Here is a 27,743-nt window from a genome sequence, read left to right on the forward strand (position 1 = left end):
GCACAAGTTTTCACCATCGCACCTGATTCATCCTATTCCCACATGGCTCATACTTGTGAAAATTTTTGCCTCATACTTGATTAAATCATATCTTCTGGAAGTCAAAATATAAAATTAACTTCTATTTCCAGCTGGTCACCTAAGTTCTGAATGTTCTTATTCCTAATTAACATTTCGTAACTTTTAATTATTGTAATGATTTTCATTCGTATGGTTTTCTGGCAGTCAGTTGGTCTTTCCTAGGTGATTAGGATGTGATTGGTGGAAGTTTATCCATGTGGGTTTACAAGTCATGTGAGCTATATTTAACTTCAATAATTTTTTTATTTGTAAGGAATTACATTAGTGGGGCACTTCCTTTGCCACTTTATAATAAATATCTAGAATCTATTTCAATGCTAAAACATTATTCTACACATTCTGGAAAGTAAAGTTATTTTCCTTGTCCTTGACAACAGTTCCTCCACAGTCACCATGTGCACCACAAACTGTGTGCTCAGCCCCCCACTCTACTTGCTTTATGCTTATGACTACGAGGCTAAGTACAGCTCTAAGGTCATATTTAAATTTGCTGCTGACACCTCTGTTGTTGGCTGAATCAGAGGTGGTGTCAAATCAGCAAATAGAAGAGAGATGGAGAATCTGGTCAAATGGTGTCACGGCAACAAACTGTCGCTCAATGTCAGCAAAACCAAAGAGCTAGTTATTGACTACAGGTGGAGGAAACAGGGCACGAGCAAGTCCCCATCAGGAGACCAGAGATAGAGAGAGTCAGCAACTTGAACTTCCTCTGCATTATCCTTTCAGAGGATCTGTCCTGGGTACAGCATATACAAAGAAGGCCCTGCAGCACCTCTACTTACGTAGAAGTTTGCACAGATTCGGCGTGTCATCTAAAATTTTGACAAACTTCTATAGATGTGTGCTGGAGAATATACTGACTGATTGTATCACGGCCTGATATGAAACACCAACGACCTTGAATGGGGATAAAACTGTAAAGACAAAAGTAGTAGATGCAACCCAGTGCATCACAGGTAAAGACCGCCCACCATTGAGCACATTTGCAAGGTGCGCAGTCACAGGAAAGCAACATCCAACATCAAGGACCCCACCATCCAGGCTGTGCTCTCTTCTCGCTGCTGCCATCAGGATGAAGGTACAGGAGCCTCAGGACCCACGCCACCAAGTTCAGGAACAATTATTACCCTTCAACCAGCAGGCTCTTGAACTAGAGAAGATAACTTCAATCATCCCAACACTGAAATGATTCCAAAACCACTGGACTCACTTTAAAGGACTCTGCAACTTGTATTCTTGATATTTATTGTTTATTTGTTTGTTTGTTTATTTATATATCGTTATTTTCTTTTTGTATTTGCAGTTAGTTGTCTTTTGTTCATTTTTTTTTTTGGCCTGTTTCTGTGTGTAGTTTTTCATTGATTCTACTGTATTTCTTTCTATATACTGTGAATACCTGCTAAAAAATGAATCTCAGGGTAGTATATGGTGACATACGGTGCATTTACTTTGAAATTTGAACTTGGTCAAGGTTTTATGAAACTGTGATAAAACTCAAAGTACTGTATTCCCAGTGAGGCATCTGACAGCAGTACAATCAAAGAACTAGTAATAATAGTTGCATCCAGCATCACTAGGTATAACACATCTACTCCCACTTGTGACCCAAATTCCCTTTAGTCCAGACCACGCTCTCTAAAAGACAGCAAGTTCAAGTGCTGGAGCTGCTGAAGGCATGGAGATAAAGGGAAAGGGAAACTTAATGCAAGTTATAATCCCAACTAGTGGAGTGGAGTGGCTACCACAGCATTGATTGCTTGTTTGTGGTGAATGAATTGACAGTGATACTTACCCACAAGGGGAAAAGTTCAAATACTATATCATCAAGTGCCAAACTAACTTGTCAAGTTAATGACAGAAAGTATTAAATTTGAGGACTGAAGATGTATGTGTGTAGGAAACATTGAGCATTGAGTGTAGGAACCTATGAAGGAAATTGAAAGGATATATACCTCTCTTGAGAAGAAAAAAATTAATGGAACCAAGGACAGGTTAGTTCTGCTTCTGTATGGCAATTTTTCCAGAAAGTTGAATGACCTCACATTTTTACATATATTTTTTACAGTATTTTCAACTGCCAAGTTTTTTCCTAATTAGCATGCCTATATCACTTGAAGCTTCTGCATTCTTGTGTTCTACCCAACTTCAAATTGTCAGCGGACTTGAATGTAAGGCATGATATAGATTTGTGAATAGATAGGGCCCAAGCACCATTCCTTACAACATCTGAACAACAAAGTAACCCGTTTATGTCTGCTGCAAAAAACAAATTGCTGGAAAAAACTTAGCAGTTCCAGCAAAGAAGTAGGAAGCCACTGTTTCAAGTTAAGACTTTTCACCTGGACCGATAGAATAGAGGCAAGATGGCCAGTATAAAGGGTGAGGGGAAGGATATGGCAAGAGATGGCAAGCAAAATGTGGAAACAATTGAGGAGAAGTGATCAAATCACTTATCTGATTTGCTCTTCTCTCTGCTCATGGGTTAAATACTTAGTTTTATGAGAGGAATATAGGAAATGTTTGTAAATTATTGGATCACAAATTATTTCTTTTCTTTTGTTGTTAACAAATATAGATTTGTTATATACATTTGAAGCTATTGGACCCAGCCCTTAATAATTTTGATATTGTAGTTATTTTTGACAAGTGCAAAAGTGCTCTTCAAAGAAATATTTCATTTGCATTGAAAAATAGGAATAAGAAAAATGTAATATAAGAAATTTAAAAATGTTACTTTTATCCTGCACATTACTTTATTACCAGAAAATTTATTACAAATGGTAGAGATATGTGAATACAGATGTAAAAATTAAAGTTAACCACTAGTAATTTTTTTTCTGTGTGATTGGGCTGTTACATAGAACGTAAAACAGTACAGCACAAGAATAGACCCTCCAACCCATAATGTTATAGAGTCATAGAGCTCCACAGAATGGATACAGACCTTTCTGCTCAGTGAGTCCATGCCAACCATGGTGCCTACCCAGTTAGTCCCAATTTACTAGGTTTAATCCATAGTGTTCTAAACTCCCACCACTACGTGGATCAATCATAGTTCTTCAATGCAGGCATCCCACCTCTCCCAGAAGTTCCAGGAGGCTCCTGCATATTGATAGCGGCTCCGTGACGCCCGCAAATTATATACGATATCCTGGAAATTGATTTTTTTGAGAGGGAGAGGAAGAGCGAGAGGGAGCATCTCTTCGTGCCAAGTAGACCTATCAGTTTTCTCTGTGGGCGGGCTTTACAGTCGACCTCAAAAATAATGACAGTGTTGCTCACTGCACAGTTTGCAACAGTGACTTTTCTATTGCCCATGGTGGGATAAAATGTAAAAGACATGTTAAGGTGAGTTTTACAGGTGTCATTCATTCATTAGCATTGCTAAAGTTATTTAAACTAGCTGGCTAGCTGCTAAGGAGCTACTCTATTGATGTCCTACGTGATGAGGCCAAACTCCCTGGAGACTTGCTTAAAGTTGTAATAGAATAAAAAAATGACTCCATGATAATATAAGTATATATTTTAATGTCACACTTTCTGCATATACCCAACTTGGTTTACAGATTAGACAAAATTACTAAACAAAGTATTACATACGCCCTTGGAGGTCAACTGGAGTGGGGGAGAGGGATATGGTGTTGCAGGGTTGGGGGTGCCACCTCCCTGAAATGAGTTTTTGCAGGGTGGGATGTCTGTCATTGGTACTATTGCACCTGCTTCAGCCACTGCCTTTGACAGCTTGTTCCAAATGCTCACTATCCACTGTCTGGAAAAAGTTGCCCCATGGGTCTCTTAAATATTTACCCTCTTACCTTAATTTTTTGCTCTCTAGTTGAGATTCTCCATATCTTTGGGAAAAGACTGTTACCATCCACCTTATCTATGCCTTTATAGTTGTAAACATTTCTATAAGGTCACCCCTCATTTTCCCATGTTCAAAGGAATAAAGATTTAGCCTGACCAATTTCTCTCTTTAACTCAGGTGCTGTAGTCCTGGTAACGTCCTTGTAAATCTTTTCTGCACACTTTACAGTTTAGTTATGTCTTTCCTACAACAGGGTGATCAAAAAGTACTCGAAATGCAGCCTCACTAATGACTGTATAACTGCAACATAATGTCCTAATTGCTATACTCAATACCCTGGCTGTGGGCTTGGACCCCAAGATCCTTCTATACACCAATATTGATAATGGTTGTGCCACTAACAGTGTCCTGTCCTTTTATGTTTGATCTCCCAAAGTGAAACAGCTTACACTCCATCTACCATTTCTCTGCCCATATCTACAATCAGACTATGTCTTGCTTTTACCTTTGGCTATCTTCTGTACTGTCAACAATGACACCAAGCCTTATCTGCAGACTTAATAATCCACCCATCCACATCTTCATCCTAGTCATAGCTGGTAAAAATCATTATCAGTATTTAAAAAGCGATCTTGGATCAGCTGGGTAAGTGAACCAAGGAATATCAAATGGAATTTAATTCCAGGTGTTGCACTTTTCAGAGACAGACTAGAATAGGGTTCCCACAGTGAGCGGTAGTGTGCTGGGGGGAGTTGATATGATAAGTCCATGTGGGGGGGTGTGGGAGAAAATATGGCACATTTTTCTTTTAAATGGGTAAACCTTTTATTTGATTTTGCATTTATTTACAGGTCTGGTGACAGCTTTACTAGTGAGAAAGAAAATATTATGCATTTCCTTCAAATGTGGTAATATTGTGCTTTATTAATCTTATGTGACACTATCAGTGCCAAGAAGCTGTGCTGTGCCAAAGGTGCAAAGTCTGAAGATGTAGAAAGTTGGATGTAAGAAATTCAAGGCTGGTTATTTTATTTTATAAATAAGTAGTGATATTTATACTGTAAAATTCTTTGGACAGCTACAGGATTTTGAAGCTGCAATCAAGCAGAGAGATGGTATTATAACTCAACTTACTGATAAGCTACAACAAGCAAGGAAGGAAAAGGATGAGATTCTGCAAGAATTTTTGGACTTGACAGAACAAAGTCAAAAGCTACAAATTCAGTTTCAACAGGTAAACTCTTATCTTTGCTGCTCCTATAATGTTAAAAAGCTCAGTCCACGTTTTTCCCTGCTCCACGCACAGAGAGGCCCAGGCTGCATCGCTGTCTGGTGTAGAGGGGCTACTGCACAGGACCGAAAGAAGCTGCAGGGGTTCATAAAATTAGATGGCTTCATCTAGGGTACTAGCCTACAAAGTACCCAGGACATCTTCAAGGAGCGGTGTCTCAGAAAGTCAGCGTCCATTATTAAGGACTCCCAGCACCCAGGGCATACCCTTTCCTCACTGTTACCATCAGGCAGGTAGGAGGTACAGAAGCCTGAAGACACTCAGCAATTCAAGAACAGCTTCTTCCCCTCTACCATCTGATTCCTAAATGGACATTGAACCCTTGAACACTACCTCACTTTTTAAATATATATTATTTATGTTTTTGCACCATTTTTAATCTATTCAATATACATATACTTTGATTAATTTACTTATTTTTCTCTCTCTGCTAGATTATGTATTGCATTGAACTGCTGCTGTTAAGTTAACAAATTTCACGATACATGCCGGTAATAATAAACCTGATTCTGATTCTGATGCATTAAACACTCTGCTAATACAGGGGAATGGGACTCGGTCTTTGCCTCAAGAAGTGAACATAATCTGGACAGACCGTTCCATAGTGAGAGAATGTTAAAAATTGTCGGAACATCTAACTCCTGACAGTTGATGTATGTAAAATTTCTTAACACACCTTTCAAAGAGAATGGTGAAACTGGAATAGCACCTCAACTAGCAATTCAGCTGTGGCCAACACAATCTTAACATCTCTTAAGAAAGTCAGATATTTTATTTGCATTTCATGAGAGAAATAATTTATTCTTTTTCTTAAGCCCATCACCTCTACTGGAGCATAGGCTGCAGATTGCAGTTTGCCAGAGTTCTCTGTCCTAGGTCAGTTTATCAAGTTGTCCCCAGGTGTAGCCCATCTTCGAAGATCATTCCTCTCCCAGGGATGAGATCTTTGGAGCTTCTGTTGGTGTTTCTGTACCTTTGCATTTTTACGGGACGAAGTTGCTAACCCCATGCACAAACCTTCTCCTTTCACTATGACCATCCGCGGCAGAGTTAGAAATATGAATTAATTGCTTGTATATACATACAAAATAACAAGTAATAGGAAGTAGTAATATGACATATGATTCAATCTGAATCTGAAGCCTTGGTAATTGTTAGCTTGCAGTCACGAACAAGAGAAAATCTGCAGATGCTGGAAATCCAAGCAACACACACAAGCAGGGTCTAGGCCCAAAACGTCGACTGTACTTTTTTCCATACCCATAGATGTTGCCTGGACTGCTGAGTTCCTCCAACATTTTATATTGACACTAAGCTTTTCAAAATATTAATTCTGAGGCCTAGAACTCTCAGTGTAGGGGCAAAAGATCTGTGTAGTTGAAAACTGGTTTAACTCAGCACATTAGAAGATTGCACCCATTTCCAGAACTCTCGAACTGAAAGGTAATTTGACCTTGAACTTTCCACTGGGATATCCATTAACACATTTTTCACTAATTGCACACCCTTGTCCAGAGCAAATTGTTAATTTATTATATTATATCATGGAGTTTCATTGAGCAGTTAGTTGTACTGTAATAGAATAGGAATCCATGCTTCTAATGTGCATTTATTTAAATGTATGCATCTTGCAGCTCATTCTCATTTTCTTAGTTCTTTTATGTGATATTGTGCTCACTTCAGTAGAGAAAAAAACATTAAATCCAGTGGCCTGTAGGCATTACCCTTGAATACGACACTGAAGGTAATCCATCGAGGCAGATTATCTCTAATATCCTATTACAATTTAGAAAATGATCTGATATTTTTTTTCACTGTTTTTCCATGTTTATTGGGAAAGTTGTATTTTTTTTCCACTTTGTCTGATATGTTATGTTGTAAGTATGGAATTTTCAAGTGCAATCCTCAGAAGCTGTTTAAAAGTCTATCAATATTGATCATTATTGGCATTCTCCCAATTACTGAGACAAAGTAACTGAGGCATCTATGCCAAGTCAATAATATGACAGCACCAGGAGGTGAGGAACCATCAACTATAGATAGTCTTTAAGGCTCTGAAGTATTTGTGGTCATGAAGCCTGAGGTATTAAACAATGGCGTAATTGGGGAGCTGTGAACTATTGGTTGCGAACAATAATGCAAGTACAAATGTTTGTAAGTTAATTAGTGGTTCACTGTTGAGATAGTATTCATTTCTTTAGCTTTCTGTTTGAAGCTAACAATTTGAAATTTGTATGTCTTCATTTATGTGAAATGAAGTTGCAAGCAAGTGAAGCAGTGAGAAGTACTAGCCACGGTACAACAGCAGCTGACCTAATTCAGTCAAAGCAGCAACTTGTTGCATATCAAATGCAGATCGATGATCAGGAACAACAGCTGAAAACTTCTCAAAAAATAAATCAGGAATGCCAAGACCAAATAAAATACTTGCAAGCTCAACTTCAAGATCAATTAACGGTATGCCTCTTTCTTGAGTATATTCATAAATGGCATTGTTTCCCCTTAATAGGGAACCATCCTGTACTTTTTCGATTTGATTAATTGTGTGACTTATGTTCTTTATTTTTGTTTAAGCATAAAAGCAAAATTATAGGAGCCCTCTTGTTTATAATTGTCAACTAACTAGTGTGTTAGGGCTGAAAGCTTGTTGAGCAGGAACTGTCTTAGTATGCAGTAGTACATTGGTTGGATCTTGGGTAATGTTTTCAGTGTTATTTGAAGTGAGAATAGTTTGAGTATTCTTTAATTTTTCATTAGTTTTCTGATATAGACACAGAAAGGATATGATTGCACTGGTGATGACACAGAGGAGTCATACGACTCAGCAAAAAAGAACACTTTTGGCACACTATAGACAAGCTGGCAATCAAGTATTCATCTATTTAAATAACATCTGTAGCCTTCTATATCTTAGCAGTTCAATTGCTTGTTCAGACTCCCTGCCTCAACCATGGCTTTGGACAATATTTTCTTGATTTTTAACTGCCTTATAGGGGTACAGATTCTACTTCCAATTCATACACTATATCTATGTCTTCTAGTTTTAGATTCCTCCACTACTGTGGGGAAAAAATTTCCCTCAAATAACCCTACCATTTCCTCATAATTTGGTATGCTTCAGGTCCCTCTTTACCCTCCTTTCCTCCAAGGAAAAAGAAGCTCAGTGTTTCCTCATAACTGAGGTGCTCCAAGCCCAAGAAATGCCCTGGTAGATCTCCTTTGTGTCCATACCAGTGCACTCATTTCTTTTATGTAGAAACAGAGAAGGTTGTAACAGTGCTTCCTGCAGAGGAGCAGAGCATTACTGACAGCAGATTTGGGTTTTTGTATTTTAATTGCCTTTGTGCCTTTCAATAGTTTCTGCAACACTTTCTTCATTATAATGGTAAATGCTGATGGCTTTAGTAGTCCTACCAAAATTCCAGACCAACCTAAGCTCTGGTCTGCTTAAGTACAGCAAGTCAAGTTCCACAATGTGCAATAGTACTTCATTTACAGTTATGATGTGCACTTATTAAATTGAGTTTAGCCTTTCTGTCAGCTGCAAGAGATATTTTTCCCTGTATTATAATCCCAGATAATTAATCCAAGAATGCACTTTTCTGTTTAAATACGTATATGCTGTTAGACTGTATTGGAACTCTCGCCCAATGGCATGGATGATGTAATTGTATTTAAACCTGTTTGTACAAGACTGCTGCTTCACCTGATCAGGCACTGATCTTTGTTTTGCAAGTGTATGCTTAGATTGTTTTCCCTTTTTACAGAATGCCAATGAAAAAACTGACCAAGCCCAACTAATTGAATATCTTGAACAAACAATAAAGGGTCATGAAAGTGCCATATCACTGTTGAAAGATAAAATGCTTGCTTCTGAAAAAATAGTTCAAGATTTAAATGAGCGTATTTTGCAAAAGAATCAAGAAGCTGAGAACCTAAAAATAGAACTAATGAGTTCAAAACAAAGGGAAAGACAGTCATCAGAGGAAATAAAGCACCTTATGGGTAATGTAGAGGCCCTCCAGAAACGCTGCCATATGGGCAATTTATCCGAATTGGAAACAGTACAAAGGATTGAAGTAGAAAATCAACGCAAGATGGACCAACTTCAGGCAGAATTGGATGAGATGTATGGAAAACAAATAGTACAAATGAAACAAGAATTGCAGCAACAACATGCTTCGGAAATTAGAAAACTTACTGAGCATCATAAATCTGAAATGGAAAAGGCTCTGGGCCATTCTGTGAATAACCTAGTTAATGAAGAGCAAATTAATGTGTTAAATATGGCAATCAATGAATTAAATGCCAAATTACGAGATTCTCATTTTCAAAGAGACCAAATAAGGCAAGATATGACACAACAGTTAGAAAAAGCTTCTGAGAAACAGATAGAGCTGCAGAACCAAGTCCAGGATCTTTTGGAAGAGCTGAATTTCACTAAAGATCAAATGCGGAAAGCATCAGAAAATATTACAGATCAGAAGTACAAAATGCAGGAAGTAGAAGAACTGAAAGACGTGGTTGACCAGTTGAAGGCCCAACTTGATGCTGCATTGGAATCTAATAAAGAACTGGAGTCTAAACATGAAGCAGAAGTTACCAACTACAAAATTAAGCTTGACATGCTGGAGAGAGAAAAAGATGAAGTTTTGGACAGAATGGCTGAATCTCAGGAAGCTGAATTGGAGAGATTAAGGACTCAACTTCTATTCAGCCATGAAGAAGAGCTAAGTAAGCTGAAAGAAGATCTAGAAAGAGATCACAAGCTGAAAATGTGTACTGTTCAAGAGCAAATGGCTTTGAATCAGAGTCAGCAATTGGTCAGCTTGCAAAAAGAACTTGGAAAGAAGATTGAAGAGGTGAATTGTGAAAAGGATAATATGGTCATTAAAAATAATCAATTGTTATGTGAGGTGAATTTACTAAAAGAGGAAATAGAGTTGTCACAGAAGAGTTCCATGGAAGCTGAAATGCGTTTGCAAATAAGTGAACTTGAAATGGAAATTAAAGCACTAAGAAAAAATGAAAAAGAAAAGAGTACACTTGAAGAAGAAGTCTTTGAGCTACAAGCCAAAAGAAATCTTTTGGAAGAACAGATCAAGGAACAAGAAACTATGAATGTAGAAATTACTGTGCTTCAGGAAGAAAATGAGGCCCTAAAAAAGATAAAAAAAGAAATGGAAGAGAAGTTGAAAACTCAAATTGTACCTGAAGTGAGTAAGTTAACATTGCTTAGCGAACAGGATCTTTCAGAAATGAGAGGACAAATAGAAAGGCTTACTGTGGTTAATGAACACCTTGGAGCCCGTGAGAGACAGCTCAAAGAAGAAGTTGAGAGGCAAAGAAACACTTTTTCCTTTGCAGAAAAAAATTTTGAAGTTAACTTTCAAGAATTGCGTGATGAGTATGACTGCCTGTTGAAAATGAAATTTGATATAGAAGAAAAAATGCTTAAGCAAGAAGTTGAATATGAGACAAAGTTGAAGGCCTTAAGTGAACAACTCCAGCTTTCAGAATCAAGGAAAGACACTGATGATTTCACAGTGATAAGACAGATGAAGCTAGACAAAACTCTTGATGATTCCAGTAGCCAATCTGAAATTTTAGGAAGCAGAGAAGTCATTGAAAAGGATGCTACTGAACTCATGGAAAAGCTTGAAATAGCTCAACAGGACAAGAAAGAGCTAGCTGAGAGACTTTCAGATCTTTCAGAGGTCTTAATTTTAAGGCAAAATGAAATCTTGCATTTAAAAGAGGAGCTTAAGTCTTTAAAGGAACAAACTATTGAAAGATGTGAGAAAACTGACATAATAGAGAATCAGAAGCTGATGATCCAAGAAGGTAAACTGTCCCAAATGAATTTGATAAAAGCAAAGAACGAACGTCAATCTAAACAGCCAGATTTTACTGTGACCAGTAAGCTAAAGGAAAACGAACAACAAGAAAATCTAATAGAGCAAATCATTTCACTACAAAATTCAATGAAAATTATTGTCTCAGAAAGAGACGAGTTGCAACAAAATCAGATTAATCTGATTCAAGAAAAAGAATCTTTATTAACTGAAATTAAGATGTTAAGAGAAAAGCATATATCTGAACTTTCGGGCGGTTTACAGACTGAAAGAGATCCTTGTTGGCATCATTTGGAGTCTGGTCAGTCAGAGCAATCGGGCTTTGCTGAACTTACACCGCAGAAGTCTTTCCTGGAAGAAATCTTTCACAAAAATGGAGAGGAAACTAAACATACGTTGATTATTGCTCAGCAAGAAAAACCAGTATGGGAGAAAGTTGAAGATCAATCTGGAGGATCTGTTTGTGAACTGAATTCTGAGCCAAATGAAAATCAGGTAATGTGCTGTTGCGAACAAATCTGTGTGTAAATTTGATATTTGGTATCATTAAGACCTTTTAGCTTGAAGTTCATAGCATATGAATATCCTTTATCTTTACAAAGTCTAAAATAACAGGATCCTTAAGGAGTAATTTCTGTTGTAGATTTGAACACAGCAATGCAGTAGCAAATATGAACACTGATTTTACCAAGTTAAATGTAACTTCTGAGATACATATTTAACTTACGTTGCAAGAGACAAAAGATGCTAAGGACAATGAATGTGAGAATCCTTTAGCAATTCCAAAAATTATCAAATCTAATCAAGATTACCTGCCACAGCCAGAACAAACACAGCATCAGGCAGAGCTACCGTTTCCTCCATTTCCCCTTCCAAATGACTTATCTGATCCTCATAATTTCTTCAGTCATAATTTAGTACAGAGAACAATATGGTAATTGTATTGAAAACATTTTAAATGATATCTCTTTGAAATGTAAATTAGTGAAGAATGTTGAAATTCGTAACTGCTAATTGGATATACAGTGCATTCTGGTTAATTGATCCATCGCTTATTTGGGTCAGCTGCTTATTTGGGACAACTCTTAAAGAACTAATTGGGAAAGTAGCAGGAGTTCCCTTCCGGATGATGTCCACTTAATTAGGACAGGAGACTGTTACTAAACAGTTCCCAACTAGCATTAGCTATGTGAAGTTGTGTGGCCGTTAACCACTGCACCATGCTTAGAGTGAACAATTTTTAAATAGTGTCAGTTGCATTTGTTTGTGTTCAAAAAGCAATGATTATTGTTGCTGATAGTTGGTGAGAAATAGGAGTAAGACAGTTTGGAATTGTTTTGCTCACTGCAGTTTCAAGCACTCAGGCTTGAAGATGCCAGGAACAGCTGGGAGTGAATCTGTTGGGGTCGTCTATTTTATCTGATGCTCCCAATGTGGCCTCCTCTACATTGGTGAGACCCGACGTAAATTGGGGGACAGCTTTGTCAAGCACCTCAGCTCCATCTGCCAAAAGTGGAATTTTCCGGTGGCCAATCATTTGATCTCCATTCCCATTCTGATATTCCTCCTCTTTTGCCACAATGAGGCCACTCTCAGGGTGGAGGAGCAACACCTCCTATTCTGTCTGGGTAGCCTCTAACCTGATGGCATGAACATTGATTTTTCCTTCTGGTAAAACATTTCCCTACCCTTCTCTCTTCTTCTATTCCTCACTCTGGCTTCTTTCCTCTTCTCCTCACCTGTCTATCACATCCTACAGGTGCTCCTCCTCTTTCTCCTATGGTCCACTTCCCTCTCCTATCAGATTCCTTCCTCTCTAGCCCTTTACCTTTCCCAACTACCTGGCTTTACCTATCATCTTCTGGCTAGTCCTTCTTCCTGCCCCCTCCCCCCCCCCCACCTTTTATTTTGGCATCTTCCCCCTTTTTTCCAGTCCTGAAGAAGGGTCTTGGCCCAAAATGTTGACTGTATATTCACTTCCATAGATGCTGAGTTCCTCCAGCATTTTGTGTGTGTTGCTCTTGAGTTTTAGCATCTGCAGAATCTCTGAATTTCTCATCCAAGTCATTTCTATAAATACAAATAACAAGGTCTTCCAGCATTAACCTCTGTATCACACCAATAGTCAATGGCTTTCATTCCAAGAAACAAACTTCAACCACCACCCTCTGCTTTCTACCTTTGAGTTACCTGGATTCCATCGGACCTAACCTTACAGACTCACCTGCCATCCAAGACCTTGTTGAATGGTTTTTCGATTGGACTACATATACTACCTTACCCTCATCTACCCTATTGTTTAACCTCTTCAAAGAAAACTCTAAAATGTCCATTAAACACATCTTTCCTTTCACAAAGCTATGCTGATTCTTCCTAATTAGACTCTTATCAATCCAAATCTTGGTAGATCCTGTCACACAGAATTCTACCCTCAGCTTCTCTGCCAGTTATATCAGGCTGACTAGATTGAGCTTGCTATCCCTTCTTAAACAATAGAATGATATCAGCTGCATTCCAGTTTCGGGTACTTCACCTAAGGTTAAAGATGAAGCAAAAATCTCCACGAGGGCCTGTGCAATTTCTTCTTCAGCCTCCCATGAATTCCAAAGATGGACTCAGCCAAACCCTGAGTTTATCTGCCTTAATGCATCATAAGGCTGCAAATACCTCATCGCTGGTAATGCTAATTATCTTCAAAACATCTTAACTTGTTTCCCTTACTCCTGAGCAACCATAATTTTCTCCTCAGTAAATACCAAGGAGAGATATTCATTAAAAATCCCATCTGTCTCCTGTTGCTTGAGACGTAGGTGGCCCTGCCGTTCTCTAAGAGAACCCACTGTTTCCCCAGCTACCTTTTTATACTTAAGAGTTATAGAATCTCTTGGGATTTTCCTTCTTATCTGCTAAATCCATCTCATATCTATTCCTTACCCTCTTCACATGTATTCTTAATCTTTTAATTGTCATCAAGGGATTTGATGCCCTTCATTCTAAACCCAATGTCTGCTTCCTTTTCCATACCCACAGCCTCCATATTTCTTGTCAGCCAAGATTCTCTAAACTTGTCAAGTCTGTCCTTCACCCTAACAGGAAAATGTTGCTCTATTAAACTATTAAAAACCTCTGATTTACTACCCATTCTTTTCCCTTCAAACTGGCTCACCTAATCACCCTCTGCTAGGTTCTGCCTAACTCTGTTGGAGTTAGCCCTGCTCCAGTTGAGGAGCCTAACATGTTCTATCTTTTTCCATCACTATCTTAAAACTAATCGAATTATGGTCACAAGAGCCAAAATGCTCCCTGACTGCCACTTCAGTTACTTGTTCCTTATGAGGATGTCCCGTATTGCACTCTCCTGTGAAGGGTCTTCTATATATTAACTCAAGAAACTTACCTGAACACATTTCACAAATTCCATTCCATCCATGCCCTTAACACTCTGTGTAATCCAGTCAAAATTAATCTCTCCTTTTGATCCTAGTTTACTATTATCACCTTAGCAAAAGCTAGTCTTGCATATTGTTCATAGAGATCAAATCATTACACAGTGCATTGAGCTAGAATAAGCTGAAACAATAACATGCATAATAAAGTGTAACTGTGACTGAAAAAGTACAGTACAGGTAAATGATAAAGTGCAAATCATAAAGAAGTAGATTGTGAAGTCAGGATTCCATCTTATTGCACAAGTGGTCCATCAAGAGTCTGATAACTGGAATAGAAGCTGTCCTTGAGCCTCTGGTATGTGCTTTCAGTCTTTTGTATCATCTACCCAATGGAAGAGGAGAGAATAGAAAATGTCAGGGGTGGGTGGGTCTTTGATTATGTTGGTTGATTTACTGAGGCAGTGATAAGGATAGATACAATCAATAACAGAGAAGCTGGTTCTCATGATGTGTTGTGCTACATCCATAACTCTGCAGTTTCTTGAAGTTACGTGCAGAGCAGTTGCCATACCAAGTCATTATGTATCCAGACAGAATGGTTTATGTGGTGCATTGATAAAAGTTAGTAAGTGTTGATGGGGTCATGCCAGATTCTTTTACTCTCCTGAGGAAGTTGAAGTGTTGGTGAGCTTTCGTGGTCATGACTTCAATATGGTTGGACCAGGACGGGCATTTGGTGATGTTCACACCTATGAACTTGAAGCTCTCAGTTCTCTCAAACTCAACACTGTTGTTGTAACAGGAGCAAGCGCACAGCCCTCTTTCTGAAGTCAATGACTTGCGCTTTTGTTTTATTGACATTGGTTGTTGTCATGACACCGTGCCTCTTAAGATCTCTATCTCCTTCCTGTATTCTGTCTCATCATTATTTGAGATGTGGCCCACTACAGTAGTATCATTTGTAAACTTGTAGATGGAGTTACAGCGCAGTCTGGCCATGCTTTCATGAGTGTATAGTGAGTAGAGTAGGAGGTTGCAGACAGAAACACCAGAGTTCAGAATAATCATGATGGTGGTGTTGCTGCCTGTCCTTAATGATTCCAGTCTAAAGGTCAGAAAGACAAGGATCCAGTTGCAGAGGGAGGCATTGACTCCCAGGGTCCAGTGTTAGGTTTACTTGGAAAAATAGAATTGAGGGCAGAACCGCAGTAAATAGAGCAACTTCTCTTCAAGAAATCCTAGACTATTCTGGGGTCTGCAAGAGGAGCGTGACTTTCTCCTCTTGCCTTAAGTTTGACACATTTGGCTTTACAAGATAATTTCTCATGAATTTTGTTTCTGTATTGTGCTGTGATATCCTTCCTTATGAAAAAGGAAACACTCCTTCCTCACTTGCCTGTACATCTGTCACAGCTGTAGTATCTATATCCTGAAACGTTGCATTGCCAGCACTGCCCTTCTCAGCTATGTGTCTGTTATGCCTGTAATTTCCCAGTGCCCAGAGGCAATCCACGCTCCGAGTTTGTCCACCTGTTAAGCCTCATGTTGAAATGCAGTTTCATTTCGGCCTTTCCCTCCCTATACTGTGCTTTTGGCCATCCTGATTAATAAGCTTTCTCTTTATCCTACTGCTTTACCCGTGGCCTATTCCTGCTCAGAGTCCCACCCCTTACTCCTCACTAACCTAGTTTAAGCCTTCCTGTGTAGCACCAACAAATTTCCCTGCAAGGATATTAGTTCCTTTCCAGATCAGATGCAGCCTGTTGTGTCACAGAATGCTAATCAGGTGTTCATTACCACCTTTTATTTTAGCCTGCTCTGCCCTTTAGAATGAGAGGTGGGTTTGCTGTGGAAAGAAAATGCAAAATAATATAAAATGATCTTTGTGTATGACAGGCTGAGCTAAAGCTTCAGTTGGAGGCTCAGCATATCAGTCTTACTCAGATTTATGCTGCTCAACTGGAGCTTGTCCGTGACAATTTGAAAAATGAATCGGAGGTTGCTCTGGAAAGACTGCAGGAAAGGCTCGCAGCTGCTCATGCATTGGAAATAAATGAACTTCGAGCACAGTTCCAGCAGGAAATACTGAACATTCAAGCATCTCAGAAAGGTATGAAAAGTAATGATGGCAGTAGTGATTGAAATAGCTTCCTCCCTATTTTATTGTTTTTTTCCCATGGTTTCTACTTGAAAGCAAGCACTAATTCTTTTTTGTGTTACAATGCTGCCTGATCTGTGAAGTGTTTGAGCGTCAATTTTCTGGTTTTTGTTGCCTATTTCTTTGACTAAAAGAGAAAATAAAGCTTTCTGCAAATATTGTAAAGACAATGTAATTTCTACTGATTAAATATTAACCAAAACTGCTGAAATTTAATAATAATTTGGCTATAGACAGATAGTTATTTTAAGGACAGAGAACAGAACTTTGTTGCCATATAATAGAACTAGAAAGATTGACTGTTGCATGTGATTCAGCGTATAGGGAACGAAATTTATTTTTTGTTGAGACTATATTGAATTTCACCTCCCTGTAGGGGAGTATATTCATGATAGAGAATAATATAATTTTAGTATTAAGGGAATTAAATGGTCTGGGTTTGGTGCAGGAAAGCGACACTGTGGTAAAGGATCTTAATGAATAATGGAGCAGAGGCAAGAAGTGAATGGCCACTCCTGCTTTGCTCTAATCTGTTATTTGCTTATCACAGTCAAAATGTGAGATAATGTCAGGCTAAATGTGTCTTATGAGATAATTTTATCCGGTAATTTTAATGTCATCCGGTTTATCATTCACCCTGTTCTCCCTGAATGAAGAAACATATCCTCCATACAGTTCCACTGAACCAGGTAGAACAATCATGTTCAGAGTGAATGATCTCAGTTTCGGTGCTTGTATAGATACCATTAGAGTTTCATTTAATTTAAATTAAAGTTTAAAGTATAATCTAATCTTATCTGTGAGCCTGAAGGGATAGACTATAAATACCTTCTTCTTAAGACATATATTTTTAAAATATTACATTTATGGTGCTCAAATGTAATCAGTGATTATTGTTTAGGCACTGAAGAATCATCACAAATGCTGGTGGAAAGGCTCAACATGATGATTTCTGATGAGTGTTTACAGCTGTCCCAGGTACGTTAAAAGAAGAACTGAAAATATTGCACTGAACCACTAAAGAACTGTTTTAAAGAATTTCTCTTTCTCACACAGAAAAGAAGGAGACTTTGGCCCTTCAGGTCCATGCTGCCTTTCAGACCATTCCCTTCAGTCCGACTTCCCCACTTACTTCTCTTTAACTTGTTCATATGTGTATCAACTCTACCCCAACCCTAATTCTCTGAGTTCAACTCACGATGAATGCAATTTGCAGTAGTCAGTTAACCCATCAGCCCTACTTTGAGACCAATTAATAATTACTACACTGAATATAGAAAATTGAAATTGACATAATGAAAAAAATCTTGTTTGCAGTTTCTCCTGCAGTTCTTGAAGATCTAAATATCTCTAGCTTGGAAAATAAATCTTAATAGCCCTATTATGCAGTGAAAATTATGACAGGTATAGATATGGTAAATGCAAGCAGGCTTTTTCCACTGAGGTTGGGTGGGACTACAACCAGAGGTCATAGGTTAGGGGTAAAAGGTGAAAAGTTTAAGGGGAACATGGGGGGAACTTCTTCACTCAGAGAGTCATGAATGTGTGGAATGAGCTGCCAGTATAAGTGCTGTATGAAAGCTCAAATTCAACATTTAAGGGAAGTTTTAATAGGTACAGTACAGGTGTGGTAGTAGTAAGGAGGGCTATGGTCTGGGTGCAGGTTGATGGAGGTAGGCAGTTTAAATGGTTTGGCACAAACTAGGTGGGCCAAAGTGCCTGCTTTTCTGTTGTACTTTTCTATGATTATCAATGTAAGAGTAGAAGATGAATATTGTGATCTAAGACAAATACAATCAATGGTTCGATACAAAGGTAAAGATTTTCATATTGTATATTGTATACACTTCCTGATATTAAATTGTTATTTTTGTAAATAATGCTGTATTGATTGCAAATGATGATTATTAGAACTATGTTTTTGCATCCTTTTTATACAGTTGCAATTTTCTTGTCATGGACATATATGAATGAATTTAATGTTTTTGTTTGGACAGGCATTTGCCAGTACATTAGGTGAAGATTATTTGATAGAAAAGAGAAAGTCTCAGAAGCAACCTGAGGAAGTTATAACACCAGGAAACACAGACTACAAGGAAGAGGAAAACCAGGTGCATAAAGACCCTGTTGAGGAAGCAAAAGGTATGCTATGTTATGATAGTTTTTAATCTATTGTAACGGTGCATCAGATTAAAAACAAATCCCATTAAAGTGTTCAAAACATATAAAATCTAAATGCTGAAGGTGTGCATGTTGTGAATTAACATCCTTGCATCAATACAAAACTAAATAAATAAATACTGAAATTTTAGAGCAAGCTTGTCACTATCTTAGAGTGGAATTATAGTTAATATTGGTAAGGAGATCAAATTGGAATTTGGCATTGTCTGTATTGGATTGCAATTTCTACAAGAGTATAGGCTGATCAATGGAAAAGGATGGTAAAATGAAATGCATGATAATATTTTCATTGAGGGATAGTTATTGGATTTATCTAACCATGAGTGATTGTCTGCACTTTCATAATTCATCATTCAGATACTAGTCACGTATAAGCTTTTCTTCTCCAAAGTCCTCATTGCTTCCAGTGAATCATAAATTTGTTTTCGACAAATAAGACTCTTCATGGATGTAAACCATATAACAATTACAGCATGGAAACAGGCCATCTCGGCCCTTCTAGTCCGTGCCATAGAAAAATAAATATATGAAGAGTGGGTCATTTGACTCTGAACTTGCTCTGCAAAATACCTGTGAGTTAACAGGATTACAACGAGGGATGAAAGGTGATCAAAGAGGAGTTTATAAAAGAGATTAGGGAGGAAAATTCAGACAGTTCACTGGTGGGGATTGAGATTGTCAGTGGTGAAGCAAAAAATGGAATAATATACATGATACCCAAGTCCAAGGAAGCAGATAAAGGAATGGATGAAACAATAGACAAGTTAGAAATTTAATGAGGCATTAGTTTCTGGAAACCTATGTAGATCACTAAATGACGGATGTGAGGAATGACTTGGACTGGGAATTTACTGTCATTGTGGTTTTAGATACGATGGTACCCATGAGAAGTGAGGGAACAGACTAATCAACGCTGACATGTTGACGGGTGTGTTTTGTTTATGGGTTGGGGTAAAGCTGTAGAGGTAATTAAGTGAAATGAAGATGATAGCTATAGAAGATATTTTTGAGGTTGATGATGTAATGGAATTAATTCACCAGATGTAAAAGTGCTTTGTTACCTGTTAGTTAATTTTGATTCTGGGGTAAATTCCTGATAATTTGAAGTGATTCTACAAGGAGCCCTTATCAAGCGTTTAATGAAGTTTTGTCAGAAAATCTGAGCTAAATTCAAATTTGTGGGTCGTAGAATGAATCGAGAATATAGATTTGCTTATAGAATTGTTTGAAGTTATAACAGGTAGTGGATATCAAATGAAGGAGAAGATATTAACTTGGATAAAAATTACAAGGCAAATGTTAAAGTCAGAAATTTACCAAAACCAAAATCCAAGTCAATCTTATATTATGTACAAGATAAGTTTTTAACCATATAACCATATAACAATCACAGCATGGAAACAGGCCATCTCGGCCCTCCTAGTACGTTCCGAACTCTTAATCTCACCTAGTCCCACCTACCCGCACTCAGCCCATAACCCTCCACTCCTTTCCTGTCCATATACCTATCCAATTTTACCTTAAATGAAATAACTGAACTGGCCTCTACTACTTCTACAGGAAGCTCATTCCACACAGCTATCACTCTCTGAGTAAAGAAATACCCCCTCGTGTTTCCCTTAAACTTCTGCCCCCTAACTCTCAAATCATGTCCTCTCGTTTGAATCTCCCCTACTCTTACTGGAAACAGCCTATTCACGTCAACTCTATCTATCCCTCTCAAAATTTTAAATACCTCGATCAAATCCCCCCTCAACCTTCTACGCTCCAATGAATAGAGACCTAACTTGTTCAACCTTTCTCTGTAACTTAAGTGCTGAAACCCAGGTAACATCCTAGTAAATCGTCTCTGCACTCTCTCTAATTTATTGATATCTTTCCTATAATTCAGTGACCAGAACTGTACACAATATTCCAAATTTGGCCTTACCAATGCCTTGTACAATTTTAACATTACATCCCAACTTCTGTACTCAATGCTCTGATTTATAAAGGCCAGCATTCCAAAAGCCTTCTTCACCACCCTATCTACATAAGACTCCACCTTCAGGGAACTATGCACTGTTATTCCTAGATCCCTCTGTTCCTCTGCATTCCTCAATGCCCTACCATTTACCCTGTATGTTCTATTTGGATTATTCCTGCCAAAATATAGAACCTCACACTTCTCAGCATTAAACTCCATCTGCCAACGTTCAGCCCACTCTTCTAACCGGCATAAATCTCCCTGCAAGCTTTGAAAACCCACCTCATTATCCATAATATCTCCTACCTTTGAAATACATACAAGAGGTAAGATCTGATACAGACAAATGTAATGGTGTATATGTAGGGGATTTTAAAAAATGAATTTTCCTTTGTTTATTTGTGTCAATAGATAGCTACTATACATTATCACTTAGTAGTGGCAAATGGGAAAATAATTAAAATAGAGTTGATGGCTTATGAGAGAGACTAAGTTGAAGAGGGGAAATGGGATGAATGAATGCGACTGCTGTGCTGAGAACCAGTATGGATGTGAGCTAAACATAAATGATGTGAGAAGAGGCAAAGATGAAATTGATCAAAACCCCAGAGTAAATTCAATCCTCTGCAAAGAAAGACTGAAGTGAGAACTAAAATAGTTAGCAAATGTGAGGAAATTGGCTTTCACATTGTAGTGTTTATAAAACACTTGAATGCCATCTGTTTCTGATTAATGACTCATGATACTTTTGGATTTTGAAAAAAGAGCTCAGAGTGAAGGAACAAGCTTATTTTTATCAAAAGGGGTCTGAATTCTGAGGAAAGAAAAAGGGAGTGAAAGAAATATTATTTGGGAAAAGTGCAAACTGAGAAATTTTCAGAGAGAAAAGTAAAAGCTAACAAGAGATTAAATTGCAAAAATAATACAGAAAGGTGTTCAAGTGCAAAGTTAAAATAGAGTTTTAAGCCTGTGTAGGTCTGGTATCTGAATTTATTGTTAAAAATGAACTAGGTTTAAAGATCCCAGAGATGAACATTCAGAAAGTTAGATGATCCACAGATGGTAGTGAGATATTGCACTTACTATTGAGCAGTGAATTAAAATCCTTAAATGACCTTCCACGTGCATATGATGTGATTTTTATGAAACTTGCCCTGACTTTCTCACTGGTTTTTATTTTAAATTTCAGCTTTAGACATGGTCCTTTTAGTTGCAACTTTGCATGAAAGCTGTCCTAAGTCTTACTTAGCAGTTTATATTAGTGCCCACAAACATGTAACATCCCTTCCTAAGGAAATTTTTAAAAACTGCAGAAACTAGAAATCTGAAGTAAATACAGGCAGTGTCTGTGGCAGAAAAAATATAGTTAACATTTCAAATCAATAACCCTTTATTAGAGATGGTAAAAGAAAAAAAGTAAGGTACTTTTAAATTACAGAGATATCGGGTGAGATGGAAATGACTAAGGACAAACCTTTGATAGGGTGAGGTCCGTATTGTCCACGGGGATAAGTTGTGGAAGGCATCTGGTTGATGAGTTAATGGGGGCAGTCAGGGTGTGGTAATGGAGAGGGAATAAATGAGATATCATTGATGAATGCCAAAAATGATATATTTTGTGGGTAGATAAAGCATATTATCTGAAATTGAAGCTTTCAGTATTGAATATGGAAGGCGATAATGTGTTCCAGATAGAATATCAAGTGTTGTTTCTTAAGTTGGGCCTCATTATAGTGCAGGAGCCACAGACAGAGGTCGCTATGTTGGAATGGAGAATTAAGTGGCAGTGAACAGGAGCCTTGAGATGACCCTACAGCAAATAGATGAGATGCAGTCCAGGGCTCTGATCACTCGGTGATGCCATGGTTCCAGAAGACTTGTGACATACGAAAAGCAAATATAATGAAAGTATTTGCAGAATGAAACCAAGTTCTTGCAGGTGGCAGGTAGAAGGAAGTATAGGTGAGATGGCTGTGAGTTTGTAGTTATTTAATGGATATTGTCAAAATCCTCTTCCCAGAGATGGAGGGAGAAGGAACTTTAAAGGGAGCAGAAGAATTGGAGATAGACCATGTGCAAGATAATGGTAATTGTTAGCAGATGTGATGAAATTTTCAAGTTCTGTATGAGTAAGAGCAGTATACTAGAAAAAGAATTGAGGGAGAAGAGTAATAAACAATCTGCTGGTAGACTTCAACAGGTTGACCAGCTTCTGGAGAGGAAAGGAATTTACTTCATGTGGAGGATTGTAAACAGTTTTGGGCCCCACGTCTAAGGAAGGAGGTGTTGTCATTGGAGATGGTCCAGAGGAGGTTTGTGAGAATTATCCTGGAATGAAAGAATTTACATATGAAGAGCAATTGCCTCTGGGCCTTTACTCACTGGAATTTAGAAGTTTGAAGGGAGATCTCAATGAAACCTACTGAATATTGAAAAGCTCAGATGGAGAGGATATTTCCAATTGTGGGAGAGTCCATAGAGCTAAAGCCTCTGAATAGGACATCCCTTTTGAACAGAGATGAGGAGGAATTTCTTTAGCCAGAAGGTGTTGAATCTGTGGAGTTCATTGCAACAGACAACGGTGTATAAGTAAAACATTGTTTTAGTAAGGACATTAAATGTTATAAGGAAAAAGCAGGAAAATGGGGTTAAGAGGGAAAATAAATCAGCCATGGTCAAGTGATAGAGGAGATTTGATGAACCAAATGGTCTGTTTCTGCTCCTGTGTCTTATGGTCTACCTGCTGAGTTTCTCTAGCAAATTGTTGCTCAAGATTTCAGCATCTGCAGCCTCTTCTGTCTCAGTTGAGGAAGGGGACTGAGCAGAGGTCCACTTAATCTACAAAAAGATAAGCATAACGAGTCCGTGAGAGTTCCTATTGTTACACCTTTGATCTGGAGAAAGTGACTGGAGTTGAAAGTGAAGATGTGAGAATGATCTCAGTTGGGTTGTTTGTGAGTCTGCTTGTGGACGTGTTGGCCTTTTGTTCATCCAAACCTGCTAATATCCCTACTTGGATAATTTTCAAACCCGATTTATCTGCACAAAAGTTCTAGAACGAGTCATCAGGAATTTTTGTAAATATTAAAATCCCAATTATTTTCAAATCCTCTTTTTAGTGTTCCTTTTTTGTATACATCATTCTTGAATTTGCTGTTTGGAGATGTGTGTGTCTCTCTCTCCCCTCTTCCCCCCCCCCCCTCCTCTCACTCTCTTCCCCGCCTCACTGGAAATTATTTATTTTAAACTTATCATTCCTTATAGGGTCTATAAGCAATATAGTAACATGATCAAACTAAGTTGGTTCATATTTTCAAATTAAATCTAAATGGTATAAAGAGACTCAATAGAGGGAAAAGAAGGATAAAAGGATAAAGTACTTAAGGAGGAAGTATGTAGCATCTTGTGATTACTGGCAAGGCAACAGAGGTTCATGTTTTAACTTTCAATCATCCATTGAACCTTTTTTGGAAGCTGGAAGAAATGCTTCACAATAGAGTTGTGAAGACAGCAGAAAAAGCCATACTGTACTTGAAAACACTTATCTGTTCCTTTAGTTGATATTGACTAATCCTTTGAATTATTTCAGCATCCCATTGTTAAGAGATAAATAACTCCCACGTGTGTTAAATTTAATTTGAAAATTCTTGACTGGCAGTAAATGATAAGATCTTTTGAATGGCTGTAAAGCTGGACATGGTTTGAACATATTATTTCTTAAATTAATTCATTTGAACAACTTCTCATGGAGCAAAAACAGGAAAATGGTTAAAAGTTTTTTTTAAACAAGGTAAATAAGCAAGCACACCATAAGCTGATCTTTCCTTTAAATGTTAAAAGCATCATTGAGATTTCTACACACAGCAGTCAACCGATTGTGTCAATTCTTGGTAAAAGGCTTTGTAGGTTAGGCTTAGGAAAGAACGTTTGAACAAGATATTCAAGGTTTGAGATTCTATCCCTAGTTCAGACCCGTGTCATGTTTGTCCTGTGCAATATGGGATCTCAGGGAGGCTGCGAGAGTCCCAGACACATGTGCAGGAACTGTGCCCGGCTACACCTTCTGACAGACCACAAGACTACCCTGTATCTGTGCATGAATTCATTCGTGATGCTGAGAATGTTGTAGATAACATATTTAGTGAGTTGGTCAGTTTAAGTGCCTAGAGAATGGGTGACCAGAAGGCAGAGCACTAGCAGCAAGCTGGTCGGAGTCCCCTGTGGTCATCTCCCTTCAAAATAAATATGCCACTTTGCATACTGTTTGAGGGAGATAGCTTAGGGGAAGGCAGCAGTAACCAGGATCAAGGCACCATGACTGACTCCACTATACAGGAAGGTAGGAAAGGGTGGCATATTTATCGTGGAAGGGGTTTCCATGGTAAGAGGAATAATCAGAAGCTTGTGTTACCTCAAGGAGGACTCCTATTTGGTGTGTTGCCTCCCTGGTGCTGTCCTGGTTTTTCGTGCCTCACAAATGACCAGGAGACGCAGAAGATTCTTCAAGAAGGGTTAAACTTTAATTTGCAAATCAAAGCTGAGATAGTCATTGAGCTAGTCCAGGCATGGGCAAACTACGGCCCGCGGGCCATATGCAGCCCGTTAAGCTTTTTAATCCGGCCCGCAGAACTTGATGAAATTATATTAATAAACCTTGTTAACGTTTTTTCCCCACAATTCTGGCGTTTTCCCAATAGATGACGCACTCTATATACATTTGTGGCGACCCATTTCCTGGCACATCCGACCCGGCTCACAATTAGCCAGCGTTCCGGCGAAGGGAGATAGCCTGCGGGGATTTGCGAGCACAGAGCTTTGGAGCCTGTGCGCAGGGGGGCAGGTTGAGGGAGGCTTAAAAGTGAGGTTGGGGATTTCGAATAAAGTTTTTTTTCTTCGACTGCAGTTCGACTCCGACTTCGACTCCGTGTCGTAATTTTAGCGCTGCATGTAGCACACCGCTACACATTGACCTTTGTTGAGGTGCAGCGTATTACTCCACATTTGCGCTTTACTCTTTGTTCGGCTCGACCTATTTGTGTGAACAGGCGTTCAGCGTCATGAACATCAACAAAGCCAGCCACAGATCCAAGTTAACTGACCAACACCTCAGATCCATCCTGAGAATCGCCACAACAAAACTAAATCCAGACTTTGATGCGCTGGCTAAAAAGGGAGACCAACAACACTGTTCCCACTGAAATTAAAAATAAGTTTCTTCCTTGTGTTATGTAAAAAATGCATTTGAAAATATTTTTTTTCAATAAGCCTTACATGTTACATGTCATTTCTGTTAAGTGATGGACATGTGCGCAGGTACATGTACGTTCTCAAAATAAAAAATGCGCTCCAGATCAAATAACGCGCTCCGCATACTGGCGCGCTCTCACTGTTCTGTCATTGTGCGGGTCGTTGTTGAGTTTTGGCACAGGGGACAATTGAATAAGAAGGAGCAGGACAAGTAGACCTGCATCTCCTACCATTTTTGAAATAAAGACAGTCAGGAGGAGAGTGATGATGATAATATCTTGAAGGATAACAGAATTTTCAGTGCTTTAAAATAATAACTGTTACTATTAAAAAAAGCTGTATTTTATTCATTTAATTTTCAGTGTTTTAAAAGTCATTTCAATAAATAGCTAAATACCATGGGACTTCAAAGACAGATATTTTGTTGTAATGCATTTGTTCATTTTCAATTGAAATTAAAGCACATGTTTTCTACATATCCCATGATATTTTATTTTCTCTTATGAGGTGTATTACCAAAACACTCCGTCCATCTGCTCCTGGTCCGGCCCCCCTGTCAAATTTTAGAACCCTTTGTGGCCCTCAAGTCAAAAAGTTTGCCCACCCCTGAGCTAGTCGCTGATTGTCCACCGATCCTCGGACACGGCATTTTTTATAGCAATCTCCTGGTCCAGTTGCATTAGCATATGTAATCGATCTATAGTTCCACATTACAGGTACTACACGTACATCATGTCCCTATTGTTCCTATCAATTGGCTTAATCATGTTCTAATCTACATCTCTTAGCTACCTCTCATTAACATACCATTGTCTTCTACGTTTTTAAGACTTCAGTCTCCTACCAAATTGGGTACATGCATAGCAAATAATAAACTCAGAACTGAGCAATGTTCTAATCTACATTTCTTTAGCTCTTTAGCTACCTCTCATTAACACACCATTGTCTTCTACATTCCTAAGATTTCATTCTACTAAATTGAGTACATGCATAGCAAACTGACTACATAGTTTTGGTTACACAGCAAATGATACAAATTTTATACTCCATAATATTTTTATACTCCAATAGTGCAAGGGTCAAGGATATCTCAGAATGGCTGCAGGGCTTTCTGGAAGGTGAGAATGAATAGGTAGTTGTGATGCATTTAGATACCAACGATATAGGAAAATATTGGGAGGAGCTTCTACAAACTTTAAAAGTAAGCCCTCTGTGGTAATGATTTCAGGATTGCCACCTGTGCCATGTGCTAGACAGAGTAGAAATAACAGCATAGTTAATGTGAATGTGGTAGAGCAGGAGGGATGGTTTTAGGCATTGATACCAGTTCTGGGGGAGTTGTGATCACTACAAATTGGACAGTCTACACCTGGGCAAAAGCATGCTCAGTGTCCTGGGAGATTGTTCGCCAGTGCTGTAGGGGAGGGTTTAATCTAATATGGCAGGTGGATGGAAAACCAGACAAAGAGAAGACCATAAGATGTAGGAGTCTGCTCTACCATTTCATCATGGCTGATCCCAGATCCCATTCAACTGCTCTCACCATATCCCTTAATGCCCCAAACAATCAGGAATCAATCAACCTTAGCTTTAAATATACCCACGGACTTGGCTTCCACTGCAGTCTGTGGCAGAGCATTTCACAGATTCACTACTCTTTTATATATAAAAAAATCCTCCTCACATCTGTTCTAAAAGGTCGCCCCCCAAGTTTGAGGCTGTGCCCTCTAGTTCTAGATGACCCCACCTGAGGGAACATCCTCTCTT

The 27,743-nt window shown here is 38.5% G+C and overlaps 1 protein-coding gene across 4 annotated transcripts in view; it reads left to right on the forward strand.

The window, feature by feature from the left end:
• Positions 1–27,743, forward strand: part of akap9 (A kinase (PRKA) anchor protein 9) — a 208,072-nt gene that overhangs the window by 26,623 nt on the left and 153,706 nt on the right. For all 4 annotated transcript variants that reach the window (XM_059972268.1, XM_059972269.1, XM_059972271.1 and 1 more), the window contains 6 exons: positions 4,968–5,123; positions 7,440–7,637; positions 8,948–11,530; positions 16,321–16,534; positions 17,484–17,560; positions 18,580–18,724. In XM_059972268.1, coding sequence (XP_059828251.1) covers positions 4,968–5,123; positions 7,440–7,637; positions 8,948–11,530; positions 16,321–16,534; positions 17,484–17,560; positions 18,580–18,724 — 3,373 coding nt within the window. The remainder of the gene's footprint in view (positions 1–4,967; positions 5,124–7,439; positions 7,638–8,947; positions 11,531–16,320; positions 16,535–17,483; positions 17,561–18,579; positions 18,725–27,743) is intronic.

This window comes from Hypanus sabinus, chromosome 6 (genome assembly GCF_030144855.1).
Source record: "Hypanus sabinus isolate sHypSab1 chromosome 6, sHypSab1.hap1, whole genome shotgun sequence".
Lineage (NCBI taxonomy): Eukaryota > Metazoa > Chordata > Chondrichthyes > Myliobatiformes > Dasyatidae > Hypanus > Hypanus sabinus.